Here is a 17741-nt window from a genome sequence, read left to right as displayed (position 1 = left end):
GGCAGTGAAACCATCCTGGATGGCACTGCAGCGGGGAGCTATGTGTCGTTATACAGTCATCGAAATCCGTAGAATACACAGTGAACTCACATGTAAACCATGGACTTCGGTTACAAAGAACGCGTCAAAATTCCCAAGAGGTTAATAATAAGGGAACCAAGAGGAGGAGCAGAGATATATAGGAACTCTCTGTATTCTGCCTTTATTTTTTTTTCTAAATCCAAAATCAAAAACTTCTCTAAAATAAATAAGTAAATTAGCTGACAGATTAACAAAATGTAAGTACATAAATGGCAAAAAGAAAATATATCAACAGAGCGACAATGTCTTCCAAATAAACCTTATCAAAATTAACTAAAAGAATAGAAAATCTGATAGATCGATTATCATGAAAGAAAGGAGATATATCAAAGAACTTCTTGAATGGAAAATGCCTAGTTTCAATGAATTCACAGTCCCCTTCTTTCGAACTTTCAAGGAATAGATCAGTCTGTGTTCCTGCGCTGTTACAGGTTTTTTCCTTTACACCCCCCAACGCAAAAAACAAAAACAGGACTTTTAATTTGTCCCAAAGTTGCTGAAGCAAAAATGTTACAGGTTTTTTAAAAATGTGTCAAGCCCAGGTGCCCAAATGAATGACCGATACGAAGTTTCCACAATGGAACCCATTGGTCAAGTCACTGTTTATTCAAGTTACCTTATTAAATACTTACCCCAATCTTACAGGTATGTCCAATTATTACCCCCATTTTGTATTTGCGAAAATTGAGGCACAAAGAGATTAAATAACATGCTCAAGACCACACAGCTAGTCAACAGTGCACTGGGCTTTGAGCTCCGTTTAGTACGGTTCCAGAGTTCTTAACCACCCTACCCTGCGACGTATAAACAGAGGGTCCCTTGTCCTTCACATATAAGGAGTGCTTATAAAACAACACATACACACGAGGAGAATATGGGCAAGAGACTGTAGAAGTTGGCATAAAGCTTTCGAGAGAGCAGTGACGACTCTATGTGGTTCCTCTTCCAGGATGCATGAATGCAAGGAGCGAGCGAGCAAAGACAAAGACAGAAGGAGCAGTGTGGAAATGTTCACAGCCTGGGAAGAACGGTCAGTTACGCCTCCACCATAAAATGGAAAAGCACTTCACATCGTGCCCTAAAAGGGTATTTGATGACCTAAGAACGTAACAGTAGCACATGAACTGAGACTAGAAGGTTACAAAGCAAGACTAGTTCAGTTTTGTAGAAAGTGTGTATGTCATCTACACACATACCTGGAATTTTGTTCCTGGTGCATGCACGTGCACGCACGCACACACACACACGGAGAGACAAGATTGGAGAGAGAGACTCCAGATGCTGACTGTGATTATCCCTGGAAGATAAGACTGTGGGTTTATTTTATTCCCTTCTTTGTTTTTATATATCTTCCACATTTTCTACAAAGTGCATCCACTACTTTCATAGTCAAAATGTTTTATAAGCCAGGAAAGAAATCTATTTTAGAATAGCTTCCACTTTGAGTTAAGTTTCTAATTTTTTTTTTTTTTTCAGTTTTAGGGTATGACATGGCGAATTCGGTTTTCTGCTAACTCCATCCTGAGTCAGCAACCCAGAAGTAAAGAAGAGGATCTCATCGCAGAAGGGTTGAGAAGATGGAAAGAAGACGGGCAGACTGTCACAGGAGCAAAGTCCCACCAGCAACAAGAGGCACGTGTGCTGGCCTCGGCGACACGGACTCAGAAGAGGTACAGCTAGAATTTCTACTCTGTAAATGGACTCCTGTGACCTTGGTCGCCCAGAAACCCCCAACCTGGGGTCAGCTGGGTGACGGAAATGAGTGGAGCCCACAGGTGCTCCTGAGCACATCAGAACTCTGGCCCCCGACCCCTTCTCTGGGAGGTCTTTCTACCCCAGCAAGTCTGCCGTGGCCCAGGTTCCAAAGCAAAGCTTCTACAGCCCGTGGCCCAGACTCGCCACACTGCCCACACGGCATTAACAGGACTCACTTTACACCTGCAGACAGCAGCCAGGCCAGGACCCCTAATCGAAGCCAGTGAAGGCCCTGCCACAAAACCATTGGAAGAAGAAAAGAAATCTCTCTCCGTTGCAAAGGAAGGCCAGAAAATCCTCACAAGACATGTTTCACATTAGAGACTGGAGAATAACTTTCTAGGTATGTTTGAGACACAGTGGAAAGTGGGGGAGCTAGCCAGGCGTGGAGGAGCCCTTGGTGTCCCAACTGCCCACATCCATCAGACTTCCCAAACGAGGCGGGTCCAAGAGGGATGTGACCCTGTCTCAATTCTGGCTCCTCGCCTCCCCTCCCACTTCCAGAAGGGCCTGAAATACCCCCGGAGGAGATGTGACCGTGTATCATAGCGTCTTCCAGGTCAGCCAGGACTCCCACCCCTGCCCTCAACAGCTGTGCCAGATGTCTGGGGGAGACCAGAGCTGAGCCCCCAAGAGGCACTGGGCCAAGCAACACTGGGGAAAGGCTCACAACATGGGCTTGGATGAAAAACCAAACTGTCTCTGCTACGGTGAAAAACTCTCAAGTGTCACACACACACACACACACACACACACACACACACACACACACACACACATACAAACACACTAAGGGGGTCAATCCCCAAGCATGCTACCTGGCTGATGCCTCGATTCTCACCCAGCCCGGGCATGAGGAAGCTCCCGTTCACCAACGTGCATCACTTTGGGAAAACCATTCTACTTCTATGATGGCGGGAAATCATGTTCCTCTCCTAGAGATCCAAGAGCTTTCCCTGTGGAGGCCAGCCCTGCTCTTCTGGGTTGTGAAGAAGCCACTGGAACGTACGTTGAACACCTGCTCTGGAGCCTAGAACACGAGTGCAACCCAGGGCAGGTGTTCAATAAACAAGCCTGCCAGTGTTGTCAAGTGCGGCTCCAAGTCCGGGTGTCTCCTGAGAAGAAGCAGGGGAGACTAAGCTCTCGAGGACTCAGCCTCACGGAGAAGAGCTGCCTGCAGGGATCACGAGGACATGAGACAGGAAGGGACTGGGACCCTGAGGAGGAGGTGTAGGGAAATGAAAGAGAGGTGATCAGGGCAGTCTTCCTGGAGGGAACTTGTGCAGAAAGGTGAAGTTCTGAGACAGGGTGGGCAAGCCTCAGCCCCTGGGATGGCCAGGTCCAGGCCACCACCTGTGTCTGTATGGCCCAAGAGGTAAGAATAGTTTTTTTTTTTTTTTAAGATTTTTATTATTTATTTATTTGACAGACAGAGATCACAAGTAGCCAGAGAGGCAGGCAGAGAGAGAGAGGGGGGAAGCAGGCTCCCTGCTGAGCAGAGAGCCCGATGCGGGGCTCGATCCCAGGACCTTGGGACCATGACCCGAGCCAAAAGCAGAGGCTTTAACCCACTGAGCCACCCAGGTGCCTGTTTTGCGTTTTTTTAATGATTATATTTTAAATGGTTATTTAAGTAATGACATAATATCCTTAATTTTGCTTCTTGGCCAATAAATCATGTATTTATGATCTGATCCTTTAAAAATGTCTGCCAGTCCTCTAACTGAGGCACAAAAAAAATAAAAAATAAAAATAAAAAGAACCACACAGATGGCAAATAAAAGCCATCACTAATTCTCACTGAGGGCTTGCTGTGGGCTGTGTGCTGTACCCTTCAGACAATACTGAGTCTTCAAAATAGCCCTCTAAAGGCATCTCTCCCCACTCTTGCGGAGGAGGAAAGGGAGTCCCAGAGGAACTTGTCCGGAGTCGCACGGGCAGTGAGAGTAGAGCCTGATCCAAAGCCGTCCTCTCCGCCATCCACTTAGACACTCCTCCAGTTCCCTTTGGAGAAAGCACGTGAACCATGTGCTTCAGCACGGGACACGGTGCGAGAAACAAGCCCGTCTGGCTGGGGGGGAAGGAGGCAGAGGCCAGAAATGAGAAGCGAATAGAAACAAGCGAGTTCTCCCAGGTCCTCAGCTCACAGCGGGCCCCTGGGCACGCCCCCTCCCTCCTGCAGACGCGGCCACGGGAGCCAAGGGGCTCTGACCTCTTAGCGAGGGCACGGAACAGTCACGTGGCAATGGGCTGGACCCAAGGGGAGGGGAAGAGCTAGAGCAATAACTCAGCCAGCTGCGCCAGTGACTTTGGGACAACATCCAAGGTGCATTTCGGAACCTGCCCGAGCGGACGATGCTCTTCAGCCCATGTACGCGTTCTCGCCCTCAAAGCGAAAATTCCTAAGGGAAGAGTCTGCATCTGATGCAAACTCGCTATGTTATCTGCTCACATCACCAGTGTGTGTGTTGCCCGGGGGGGGGGGGGTGTTAATATCTGTGCCACCCACCACCTTGAAAGTGAAGCGGGTCACATCTCCATCTGCCACCTTGGGCACAATATAGGGGATGTCTGTTCCACCGGCCACCCAACCCCTTCATGCTGTCACCTCTCCAGCAAGCCCCCCAAGGGAGACCAGAGCAGAGACACAGAGGAGGCTGAGCACAGCGTCCTGAGAGCACCCGGCTACGTATCTGAGGCCCCGGGCCACCCAGCACCACCACCCCCCCCAGGCACCCCTGCCTCACCCCAGCCAGCGTTCCTAACTGCTGTGCCGCCTGCCCCCACAGCCACATCCCCTCTGTCCCTTCCGTATTGCATTTCACAGCCCCCCATGGCATCTCTGCCCTCCTGCGTCATCCCGATTTTCAAGCTTGTTTTAACGAAAGAGCAATGTAAACAAATTTCGTAGACCAGAGTCACTCGTCGAGCGCTCAGTGAATCAGAGCCACAGTGGCTGCCCCGGAGACCAGGGACCCCAGCCCCTTCAGAAAGAACTCTGAGGCCAAGGCCAGGGGAACAATTCTGTGTCAGGTAGCGTGTGTGTGTTCATGTGTGTGTGTCAATAAATGGGCCTTGAACACTCCTTTTGAAAATGCTTCCCCAAATATTAATAACTTCCAATTCTGGTAATAACTGAAATAATTCAAACCAACCCTTGTGCTGAAGCTAAAAAAAAAAAAAAAAAAGACCTAGACAGAATATTTTTTTCAGTGTTTAAAGCACGTAAATATTAACGAGACAGTAAGGGACTCTGAGGCCCAAGTAGGACGGGAGTGAGAGCCCAGAGAACAGAGGCCAGCACTGGGAGCTACCCTGCCCTGGGGCATCTGGGGTCCTGGAGGAACAGCTGGTGTTCCGATCAGCCTGCTGGGACAAAGGGACAGATGTCATGCCCAAGGCCCACCAGAGGTGGCAGTCTTATTACCACCCATCTGTTGAGACCCTAAAGGTCACCAGGGTTCACCAGGTGAATAAGCAGAAACACAGCCCACATCACATGTGTCTTCGACATCCCCACCCACCCCGCCCAAAACGCTGGGTCCTCCCGGTGCCCACGCATACCCTGCAGGCCTGAGACTTTAAGACGGATTATAATGCTCAGTTGTGAAGTGACTGCAGAAGGTTACTATTGCTGAATTTCCATGTTTATCTTAGGACGCACTCTTAAATCATACCTTTGATGGCTCTGACGGTGAGCTTTTGGTTAGAAACACAGACCCCAACCACTGCTTAAGGGAACAGAGCATTCCCTTTACGACAGTAGAGGCTGTGACATAATGCACGGGCTCACACGCCAGCTGATCACGGACCCTGCCTCCAGAAAGGCAAATTTGTGAAATGCTGTGTTTATTTAAGCCGCTGTCCTCCTGAGCAGAAAGACTAGAACCAGAAAATCTTGGGTTCAAATCCCCGTTTCACCACTTAGAGGCTGCATAACCACAGGCAAAGGGCACACACTACCAAGTCTCGTCCTCCTTATCCATAAAAGATGCACAATGTTGATGATGACACCAGGAATGTCCACCACACACAGAGAGGCATGGAACAATACCAAAGGTGAGGCCCCTTGCCTGGCCTGAAGCTACAGAGAGCGGAAGCATTTTACAAACACTATTTAGCGTTTGCAGAAGTGTGATCCTGGATACCAGAGCATCACAGACAATAATCATAATGCCAGTAGTCAGTCTAGTAAGAGCTATTGCAAATGGGCCAGAGTTGGTCCAGGAGTCTAGGAGTAATGACTTCCACCATCCTAAAGTAAGTAATTGAAAGACTAATATTTTTAAAAGGGAGTAAGACCCCAAGACTAGCATCAAGGGCTTGTAAATGGAAAACTTACTCTCTGACTCCAGAGGCCCGGGGTTCTGGTTGGGAGATAAGAAATGTACATGCAATATACATGGGCAGCTCTGAGGCCCCACAAGAAAGGAAATGAGATTGTTTTGGGGTTGGAGTGGGGGAAGTGGAAGGGTCCAGGAAGGCAACCCAAGGCTCCAGGAGATTCAGAAATGACTTCATTTGAGCCAATGGGGAAAAGATGTGGATGATTGTGGCTGCAGAGGACAGGGTGGCTGGGAACGTCTGCGCCCCCAAATGGTAATGGCAAAAGGAGAGGCCAGAGAGGCCGCCAGCCACCCCAGGCAGTCCCAGGGGGGATCTGCAGCTGCCAGCTTCTCCGGGGGCCACCGCCCTCCCTGGGCGGGTGATGGAACCAGCAGGAGCTTCTCTACAGAGCCTCACTCACTCTCTCTGACATCGTCATGGGCCACGGGAACGCTGTGATCATCATTGGCAGCCTTCTCAGAGCTCTTGGTTCTCACGCCTTTTCTGTTGCTATTTTTACCTAAAAAGAAGGAGAGAGAGAAATGCCTTTACTTCCACATACGTCACATGGGGAGAGTTCAACCATCTTCTGCAAAGCAGCATCTGCCCCCTCTGCATCCCCTGTCCCCAGGGATGGCACTCTGGACTCTGAGGTGCTTGCTGGAGATTACAGGAGAGGAAGCGTGTTATTGTGAACACCCGGGGAAAGGAACTCTCCTTCAGATGGGGAGACGAACCTAAGAGACTCTTAACCATAGGACACAAACTGAGGGTCAAGGAAAGGGAGGTGTGTGGGGGGATGGGTACTAAGGAGGGCACATGACGTAATGAGCATTGGGTGTTATATGCAACTGATTACACTGATTACTGAATTACTGAACTCTACCTCTGAAACCCATAATACATGATATGTTAATTAACTGAAGTTAAATAAAAGTAAATTATATTGAAAGAAAGAAAGAAATACTCTTAATAAAGACAATGTACACTTGTCAGTCAACACTATTCTAAGAATGCAAAAATACCGTGGTAGTACTTTGACCCAGTCTGGGGCCCAGAGAGTGACAGCACACCTAATTGATAAAGCAGAGCGGGAACTCTGGACTCCTGACCCCAGAGCTAGCATTTCCCACCATGCTGGTCTCCTCCTTCCAATTCTCTCCAAGGGCCCTGGCTGGGTACCTGGGGGTGGGAGTGGGGGGTGGCGCTCCTAACCACCTGGAGAGATCCTTACCAGGGCCTAGGAAGGCTACCTGCTCATGCCTCTGGCCCCTTCAGCTTCTTCTCGCACTGAGCTCCCTCTCCCTACTCCTGAAACACCAGCCTCTTTGCAGGCTTCAGCTCATGTGCTGTTCCCTCCTCCTGGAGCACCCTTCCATTCATCTCTGTCTCATTAACTCCCACTAATCTTGCAAATCTCAGCTCTGGCATCTCTTCTTTTGGCTCTCCTGAACTCCCCACCTAAATCAATGCCTCCTTTGGTGGGTTCTGATAACACCCATCTTAGGTCAAGTTGCCTCTAAGCAGAGCTTGATGCAGGGGTTCAGGTGCACATGATATATTGGGGGAGGGCTCTAAAGGGAAAGCGGAGGGAGAAGCAGGATAGGGCAGAGGAAGGAGCTAAGTAAGGCTGTCCTCCCTCTTAGCCAGAGGCTGGCTCAGTCTGATCCCATGGGGAGCTCTGCAGAGGGAACTACACACATCATTGTCCCTACCTTGGGAAAAGAAGCCACCTTTTGTACTGCTGGTTAGCCTCTGGCTACAGATGGACCAACTGGGGTGTGAGAACCAGGCTTCCAGGAGCAATGTTCCAGAGAAGGCATCAGCTATGAGCCATCGCAGTCAAGAACCCCACAGCTGGGAGATGGGTGTATGTGCAGGAAGAGGGCCTGTGCGGGGCACCAGCAGCCCCTACTGTCGGTCCACACACCTGTGTTGTGCAGCACCATGAGCATGTAACATATGCTGGTCTATTAGCGAGGGCAGGGACTATGTCTAGTTTTGCTTCCTGCTCTGTCTCTGGAGTCTGGTGCGGAATAAGCCATGATGAATGAGTGAATGGACATACTAATGAGTCACTGAATGACAAACAGACAAAAATTAGAGAAGGGACAGAGGAAGGATACTTAGTTTGGACTTTAAAAAGCAAATCGAAATACCAAAAACATTTAGTAGACTGAGTGCCAATTAATGAATCATTTCAGACTGTTCTACAGTCTTCCTTCCCCCATCCCCAAAAAAGATACTTATCAAGAAAACCTTTAATCTTCAAACAATCCAAAGGCCACATTGGGTCCAGCCAAGGGTAATGCTCTCTCCATCATCTTCTGGGGCGATGCCTGCTAGGAGTATCATTCATTTTTCATGTACGTGTTCCCCTCAGGTCCAGAAAGTCAAAACACCAAAATGCTCAGAAAGACCAGAGGGAAACCCAGAGGACCCAGGAGCATCTGACATCAGCCTGATGTCACCTCAGCGTCTGTCCCATTTCTGTGGGTCAGAATGTCATGGCCGGTGACCTCCAAAGATGGCCCCTTCTGAAGGGGCCTGACTACGGGTCTGTAAAGATCTTGATTGCTCAGAAAAACTGGTGCCATCACTTTTAAGAATGTGGAGTCTGATTTGGCAGAAAGATAAGATGTTAAAGGGGGAATGAAGTTTTAAAAAATATGTGAGGAAAAAGCCAAAGTTCTGGAAAAGAATGTTCCATCCCAACCCTCCACAGAAGTCGGCCATTGGTTGCAAGCCTTCTGTCTCCCACAGAAACCTCTCTGGAGCCTCCATCCCAACACGGGAGCGAGAGTCAAAGACCATGGACCATGGCCTGGTGACACCCTCAGCCTCACTGCACCCCCACCCCTCCACCACCGTGGGCCAGATCCACGCCCTTGACACACGTCCCCATGCAGGTCTGGGCAGCCGCCAAAGGCCCAGATGCAAGGCAGACGTTAAAGCTCTGAGAGTCTGACTCCCCAGGGGTCTGACATGTGGGGAACAGAAGCCCCGAGGGGGTGGCAAAGGGGCAGAGACCACAGGCAGAGGCCCTGCCACCTCCTCTAGGGGGCGCACTTCCAGCTCGTCTAGGGCGGTCAGATCTGGTCCCCGCCCACCACGGCCAGGCTCTGCCACTGCACGGACAAGGACCTGTCCTTGGGTGACCTACGTCACCTCTGGAGGAGCCACATTCCCTCATCAACAAGACAAGTACCTGCTTCCTTGGGCGCTATGGGGGGGAAACAAACAATACACATCAAGTGCTCGGGGCCATGTGGATCGTGCAGCAACCACCAAACAGAAGCCACTATCTGTCCTTCTGTCACGGATTCGCCATTGAGCCCCCGCGCATCACAGAGTGCCATCCCAGCAGCTGCAGAATCACGGCTCACTTGTGGAGCCTGATTCCCAGCCTGCAAGGTGGCCTCCTCACCGGGATTATGACATAGACCTCAGCAACTTGCCACTGAGGGCAGGAAGCGTGCAATGAACGTGACTTTACAGATGGGGACAGAGCGGAAGCAGACTTCAGGGCGAGGCCCTCCCCAGACCCGTCCTCTCTCACCGCAAGAAAGGCCGCAGACGGTCGGCAGAGATGAGAGAAGACCGTCCAGGGGAAGAAGCCTGCCGAGAAGGAGATCAACAACTCCATCTGGGCTGCGTGACAAAACTGAATTCCTTAAAAGTAGCCAGCAAAGTGCCGATGCGGGCCACATGTTCTATTCTGGTCTATGGTGGTAAACATCATGCTTCTGGGTTGATAGGAAACTATTTTTCCCCTCTCTATACAAGGAGCTTACAGTAGCGCCCCCCCCCCCGCAGGAACCGAAAAAATTCTTTGCTTCATATTTGCATTTTCCCCAGGAAATTCCAGCCCCACGGCATCTGCACTCTCTCTTGCGCGGGAGTCCGTCCAGGGCCCGAGGCTCCTCTCCTGCCCCTTGCTAAGGAACCTGCAAGAGAAGGACGGGCTCGCCTGAACACATGGCAGGTTCTCGGGGGCTGCCCAGAAATGCAGTCTCTCAGGCCAGACAGCAGTCAGGGCTTTCTAGAGACCCACGACACAGGCATGTCAGCAGAGAACCCTTTCGAGAGACGGCCAGTGGGACGGCGCAGGTGGACGGGAAAGCCTCGGCAGCAGGGGTTAGAAACGCGCGCTCCGCGTGGCTGTGCACAGGCCAAGGGCCACGACACCAGGAGGGAACAGGCTGTGTCTCATCTGGTTCTGAGAAAGTCAAGGGACTGGCGGAAACAGGAATCGAGGGAGCGGGTAGATCCTGAAAGGCAGGTTGAATGGTTGAATGAGACACTTGCCTCGGTTCATCAGAGACCTTGAAGGTCTGGGGTGGAGATGGGGGCACGAGTGCCGCACTGTAAGTACTTTTTTACCAGGGCCAGACCAAAATCAACCAGTCAACCAATCAACCTAAAGTTTTCCCCTCCCTGCTCAGCTATGTCTTCCCTGGGAAACTAGCTGGCCATCCTCCGCTCCTCTGGGCCAGCCTTTTGTGCAGTTTGGGTCTCCCTCAAGGGCCCAGGGAGGGCCCACCACTCCCAACCTCTAATGCACCAGCAGACACCTTCCTGACTTACAACCAAATGAGAAGCCCTTTGCTTTTCTAGAACCAGCACAGTAAGAGCAGCACGTGCGGACACGCAGGGGTCTGGGCAGGGCGCCGTGGGCACTGGCCTGTCTCGGTCTGGCTTCCATCTGGAAAGAGCCCGAGATGCAGCCTTGGGTGCAGGTGTGTATCTGGGAAGGGATTTCGTGAAGTAAAGAAGTGGAAGGAGAAAGACCCAGAGAAGGAAACTCCAGTAACGCAGGCCACGTGCAGAGCAGGAACCACGAGGACTTGGCCCAGCTGGGGTCTCCGGGGAAGAGAGTGGAAGGTGCCCCCGAACCGTGTCTCTGAGCACACGAGACTGGAAGTTGACCCGTCACATCTCTGGGAGCATGGCTTTATCATCCTTCCCATGTCACGGGGAGGAAGCCGAGGCCTGGAGAAGTCACCCATGCCCATGAGTGGCAGAGCTCTCTCTGAATCCCGAACAAACTGCCAAATAGCCACACATGGTTTGCATGATCAAGCATTCCATAAAAATCTGGGACGCTGGAGTCTTAAATTAACACTCTGGAGGTGTTTTGTGCCCCTCCGACCATTCTGTGATGCCTGGATGCGTAGCCAACTGGATGCCAGCCAGTTATGGACACTTAGCCCTTCCCACGGGCTATCCAAAGATACCCTAATTTCATGGGTTCTGTGATCCCAGAGTGGCAGCTATGGTGGGGGACCTCAAAAGGCCACAACGGCTGAGCCACGGCTGGAGATGCCAAGACTGAGTGCTCAGGCTCCCTGGCCCCACTGGGGATACCCGAAGGAGAGCCTCATCGCCACACTCCCGACTCCAGGGTCCCAGCCGCCCTTGTCCTGGCACTGAGGGTCCCCTCTGCCATGAGATCTGGCAGCCATGGACACCTGAGGCCACTGGAGAACATGATGGCTGGTTTTAAGAACCACGGCACCCAGCCCAGCTTTCCCTAACAAGGGAGTGTCTTCAGGCCCACGCACAGATGCTGGCTTCTGGAACTACGGGCACAGACCAGGGATTGCCAGCATGAATAGTTGACTTTGGAAAGCATCTTGGAAAGAGAGGTGGTGTCTTAGAAAGCTGCTTGCCGATGCACATCAAGCAACCTTTTTTTTTTTTTTAAAGATTTTATTTATTTATTTGAAAGAGAAAGAGACAGTGTGAGCACGAGCTGGGAAAGAGGCAGAAGGAGAAGCAGACTCCCCGCTGAGCAGGCTCCATCCCAGGACCCCAGGATCATGACCTGAGCCAAAAAGCAGATGCTTCACCTACTAAGCCCCGCAAGTAACCCTCAAACAACCTTTTTTAATTAAATGTCCTTTCCCCCAGGACTCTGTAGGGAGTTTATCTGGACAAACACTTTGGATTTAACTCTTCAAGCAAGTGTATAACATCCCGAAGGAGAGAGTTCTTGCTGTTTGTTCACGTGTGCTGATGGCGCCGGGACCACTTGTAAAATACACAGAGAAGTCCTGACAAACACATTCCCCAGATCATCACGCTCCAGCCTGGCCCGAGAGAAGACGCTTTCCTCCGAAGGCCACACGCAGCAAGACACTCTGCAGAGTGACCAGCCAAAGCTCAAAAGTGAGGCCCCTTCCCACAACTGTCCGGCAGCTCACAACAGAAAGGGCTTTGTTCACAACCACATATGCTCTGATAACAAGTCTTGGGTTATTTCGCCCAGCGGCTGGGGCACAACACAGTACACAACGCAGACTCGCTGCTTCTGGGCACAGACATCCAAACAAACACAGCTCGCCGCCCACTCTGCAAATTCCACGGCTCGGGGACTGTGGACCAGGCCGGCGGGTGTGATGTGGGCGTGCCCATACCCAAAACAGTGGTGCATTCTTGCCTGTCCTGGAAGAAAGCAACAAACAAACAAACAAACAGGAACCCAAAAGCAACCCAAGACCCAAAAGGAATAGGAGGAAGAAAAAAATCTTCAGATCACCTACTCCAAGTGTCATCACCGGACTGTTTATTTCTTACTACCCCTTGGGGGAAAAAGACAAATGACTTACATTCATTATGGTTCACCTCTCTGTTCCATTTTATTTTCTACCAAGAACATGGCCACAAACCAAGCTCGTCAATTTGGAGATGACATACAAAGGTAAGTACACCCCACATCCACCCACATGCCAAAAACGCACACCCCATCTTGTTCCCCATGCTGGGCTAATGGAAAGCAGGGACCTGGGACTCAGTCTCTGGCTCCCAAAGCATTCCAACTGCAAAGACCTAGAAACTATTGAATTTGGCTGGCAATAGCCGAATAAAGGGAATTAGAAAAAAAGCAGTTAGTCAGGTCTCTAACAAGAGAGAACACTCCAGCAATCAGTACTGCTCATCCAATGAACGTGGTAGGAAGAGCCCATCGGTGGAAGTGTGTGAGCAGAGACTGCGCAGTCCAGTGTTGGAACCCTGCAGTGAACAAGGACTTGCATGCAATGACCACGCGGTTTCCTCCAAGTTCTGAAATTCTGGGATTAACTGATGTTCACAGTGAGGACCTCAGAAACTGTCCGAGAGTGAGTCCCACTCAACCTCAAAACAAGAGGTCCTCAGAGGTGCCTGGGTGGCTCAGTCGGTTAAGCATTTGTCTTTTGTTCAGGTCATGTTCCCAGGGTCCTGGGATTGAGCCCCACATGAGGCTCCCTGCTCAGCGGGAAGCCTGCTTCTCCCTCTCCCTCTGCCCCCAACTCGTGCTTGTTCTCTATCTAGTGCTCTCTCCCTCTCTCTCTAATTTAAATAAATAAATAAGAGGTCGTCAGGTCTGTATCCCGATGCTAAGAGTGGTTCCAGGAACTTGTACATGTGATAAAACCGCAGAGAACACACACACACATACACATAAAAACTGCTGAAATGTTGTAGTATGTAACCTAGTTAATAGTGCTGTACCAGTGTCAACTTCCTGTTTTGAGACTGCGTAGAACAGCAATCATCAAGCCACTAGGGACATCTGCCAATATCTAGAGACATTTTCAATTGTCCCAACTAAGAGGAGGGTGCTACGGGAGGCCAGGGGGTTGAGACCAGGGAAGCTGCCAAACATCCTGCAGTGCACAGGACAGCCTCTCCTTGCCACCCCCAGAGCATACACAATTGGCACAAAATGCCCATACTGCCAAGGTATAGAAATCCTGTCCTATGTTTCCAGAAAGCATCATCACTGGGGTACACAGGACCTCACTATACTATGTCTGCAATTGCCTGTGACTTTATAATTATTTCAAAATGAAAGCATTAGCAACTTCTTTAAAGATCCCACTCTGTTGAGCATATCAGAGCTCTACCTCTCCAGGAATCTGTTGGCCCTTCATGGAAAAATGCAATGGTCTCAATTAACCCAAGGACCCAGCTGCCCAAGCCACCTCCAGGACAATGTCAACATGGGCCATCCGCTGCACATTTTCAATGTGTTGGCGTTAAAGAAGAGCCACAGGTCAGGGCCAAATTCACACCAAGATCAAGTCCCCAGTGTCCTAGTTACCTTAAGCAGACCTTCCTCTGGGATTAAGACAACACTCCTTCCAGAGCCTGTCTTGATGCAAGACAAGAGCTATTCAAAAAAGATGTTATTGCCTATGGCGACAAAGCACATGACTGATTTTAAGTAGTTATAGACACATTTACCTTCTTATCCATCTTTAAATCCAAGCCCTCACTCCCAGGTTAGTCCTGCAGAGTCTGATGCAAGGCACACGCACATCCACCCCGTGAAGCCAGGTCCGGAAGCCCACGCTACACACCTCAGGCTGCTGTACAAGCTTCCTTCCTCCATCTATGCCTCCCCACGACCTGATGGCACCTGGGAGACAGTCTGATGCCGAGATGGATCTTCTCAGCATGGTGTCCCTGAACACAACCACCACCGGGTCCCCTGATCGAGTCATTGTTAAACCAGTATCCTCCACTTAAGAGTCTAGGATAGAAGGTTCCATTGGCCAGACACCCCAAAACATGGGGGCGGGGAGAGGACAGGAGTTTCGAGTGGGGATAAATGTCCCACTTTGCTTGTCTTCGTTGGTGGGCTCTTAAAAGCCCACGCAAGTCATTAAAAAGAGTGGCGGGCCTGGGGTGGCAGCTCTCCCAGGAAGCCTCAAAGCTGAGTGTCTAGAATTTCCAAGGACCTTTTCCCATTTGGGGATTAGCGATGCGGCCCTCAGCACAACGGTGATCCCTTTTCCAAAGCCCCCCAACTTCTGTGCGGTCTGCAGGGGCAGGGGATGACCTGTGCGCCCGACCGCCAGGACCTCACGCAGCACCTGGCATTGAACAGGTTCTTGGTAACCACCTGCCGAACGAACGAAGGGCTCACAGATGGACGAGCTGACACACTAGAAGCTTTTGTGGAAAAGCTTCTAAAGCAAGTGACCAAGTAAAGAGAGGTGACAGACGCAGGTGACCTTTGACGATGAAGACACCAAGTCCCGGGAAGCTGAGTGCTGAGCCCCCAGACCCGGGTATGACGTGTGATCTTCAGACTCAGCCTGGGGCTCCTTCCACACTGCCCCTGCTCTACCCCCAGCAAGTACCAGAACCCTGTATATGTGTCTCCCACCCACCCCGGCCAGCACCACGCTAATCACACAGCAGATACTAAAAACCAAAAACACAAGCAAATCTGATTCAAACTACAAAGCAAGAAAGGCCTTGAGTTAAAAATAGGCACAGAAGGGCTTTCCAATCTCCCAAGCCAGCAAGGGACACTAAGTTACTTCAACTGTCAGCGCCTACCGTCCCTCATCTGTAAAATAAAAACACCCAGCCCTCCGCACCACTGAAAGCATCAGCCCAGACAACTGTACATAAAGCTCCTAACAGAGTCTCAACAGATGTTCCACAAACGTGACCGTCTCCTCCCTCCTGCTGTTCAACCACTGTGGTTTTACACATCTTGATTCTCATAATTCCCCCAGAAGATACTGGAAATTCTGGATGGTTCTGTTTGGGGTTACACAACTCATAAAAGCGCCTGCCCATTGGCAGGGGTCGCTCACACACTGGGGCATGGCAGGACACCCCCCCCCACCTCCACACATGTGCAGAGGGGCTGCTGAGATGAGTCCACACATTCAAGAGATCTGTGTCCCCCCCTCCTCCCCTCTCCCGCTGCCTCCTGCTGACTTTCTGAAGAGTTTAACCAAACAAAAGCAATTCCTCCCATAGGAGCCATATAATGGTGCCACCAGCATTGTATCTCCTTTCAAGGAAGGCCATTACAAGGCCAGAGAATTTGGCTACAATCCTGCTCACTCCCCAACCCTGAAATACTAGGACCAGGGCCTCCTGCGATTTGAGCAAAGAACATCTGAAACAATTAAGAGAAAAAGTCCCCCCTTCACAAGGAGTGAAACGGAATGGAAGTCATTTGCCAAGACAGGGCTGGCAGAGACGCAGGGCTGGGAGAAGGGTGTGCGGATGGATGGAAGGCGGGCGCCGCAGGCTGCCAGGCGCCCCTGGGCTTTCCCTCCATCTGGCACAGGAGCCTCCCCAGCAGAGGCTCTGCCATCCTGCCCCAACTGGGCAGAGATTCCGGGACCCACAGAACGCGGGAGGGAGGGAGCGGAGAGGGGATGCTGGCTGGGTAAAGGCCCACTGCTGGGCTTTCCCCCAGGAGGCGGCTGTGCCAAAGCCAGCCGGCCCTTCACTTGGCCACACTGTAAATTCACTCCCAAGAAAACGCCCTGTAGTAAGACTTGAAGGGGCGTCCGGCGGCAAGAGCCTCTGCCCAGACCACTTCAGACCTGGGCCACCAGCTCCTCGGGCAGCTTCCCCACCGCACAGCTCCCCCTGCGGGGGGAGATGCCGTCCGGGGTCGGTCCGGGAAGCTCCAAGCGGCCAGGGGGATGCGCGACGCAGTCGGGGGGTTGGGGTGGAGACGACGCCATGGGTGGGTGCGCGGGCTCTGGCATCGCCGACACACACGGGCCTGGAAGCCAGCTGTCCCCACCGGCAAGCGGGCAGCCGCTGGGGGAGGCGCGCAGTCACGGGCGCCCCCTCGGGCCGCTCCGCGCACAAAGTTACTTACCTGGCGGAGGCGTCTCCGGGACCAACTTGTCCCTCTTGGGAGCTTTCTTGAGCTTGGTCGCCTTCTTGGGCGGCCTGGGCTCGGGCGGGCGCGGCTCCCGCTCCCCGTCCCGGGTCCCCGCGGGCAGCTGCGGCGAGAAGGGCTCGGGCTTCGGCTCCCGGCGCGCGTAGTAGGGCTCCCGGTTCCAGGTCTCCTGCACGTAGTAGTCCGGGACCTGGAGGGCTGCGCCCTGGGCGCCCACCCCGGCCAGGACCACCGCCAGCAGCGCGAGGGCCAGTGCCAGCGCGGCGGCCCCCCGGCGGGCCATGCCCGTTCCGCCCCGCGCCCCGGGCAGGGTCACGGGCGCCGGGAGCGCCGGGTGGGCGGCGGGCGCGGGCGGCGGCGCGGGGCAGGAGCGCCGGGACGGCAGCGAGGCGCACGGGGCGCGGGAGGCGGCCGGCCGGCGGCGCGTGTGACCCGCCGGCGGGGCTGGGCCGGGCGGGGCTGGGCCGGGCCGGGGGCGGGCACAGGGGGCCGGCCCCGCCCTTCCGTCTGCCCTCCCTCCCGGCGCTGACCCCGCGGAGGCCGGCCCTGGAGGCAGGTGTTGGAGGCCCCTTCATCCCATCAGAGGTTTCCAAGCCTCGACCCGTCCCGCTGCCCTGACGCCGGCCTGTAAGCTGCCCGGCTAGGCGCTTGCTTCCGCTGAGTCTCGAAGGAGTTTCTGTCCAGGAGGAAACTCGAACCGGTTCCCAGGTTGGAGAAGCGCGACCCGCCAGGAGAAAGGATCTGCCCCTGTCCTAAGGCCAATTAAGAGCGGAAGCCTAGCTTCCAGCTCTCCCCACCGCAGCTCCGACCCTGGCTCCGCACCTGGTTCCGCACCAGACACGGTTCTCCACTGACCATGCGAACCTTTCGCTCAACTTGACCGCGATCCTATTTCAGGAACTGTGAATAAGGAATTCCTGAGCCCCGG

At 52.5% G+C, this 17741-nt stretch overlaps 1 protein-coding gene across 1 annotated transcript in view; it reads right to left on the bottom strand.

Annotated features, from left to right (window-relative positions):
- Window positions 1-17096, bottom strand: part of CPXM2 (carboxypeptidase X, M14 family member 2) — a gene marked incomplete at its 5' end in the record, with an annotated part of 127750 nt that extends 110654 nt beyond the window's left edge. Inside the window, 2 exons of the mRNA XM_080823667.1 lie at window positions 6584-6682; window positions 16790-17096. Coding sequence (XP_080679793.1) covers window positions 6584-6682; window positions 16790-17096 — 406 coding nt within the window. The remainder of the gene's footprint in view (window positions 1-6583; window positions 6683-16789) is intronic.
- Window positions 17097-17741: the final 645 nt, after the last annotated feature.

The sequence above is a fragment of the Martes martes genome (genome assembly GCF_963455335.1).
Source record: "Martes martes genome assembly, chromosome: 14".
NCBI classification, from domain to species: Eukaryota; Metazoa; Chordata; class Mammalia; order Carnivora; family Mustelidae; genus Martes; species Martes martes.
The sequence above is the reverse complement of the archived record's forward strand: the minus strand, read 5'-3'. Positions and strand labels throughout refer to the sequence as shown.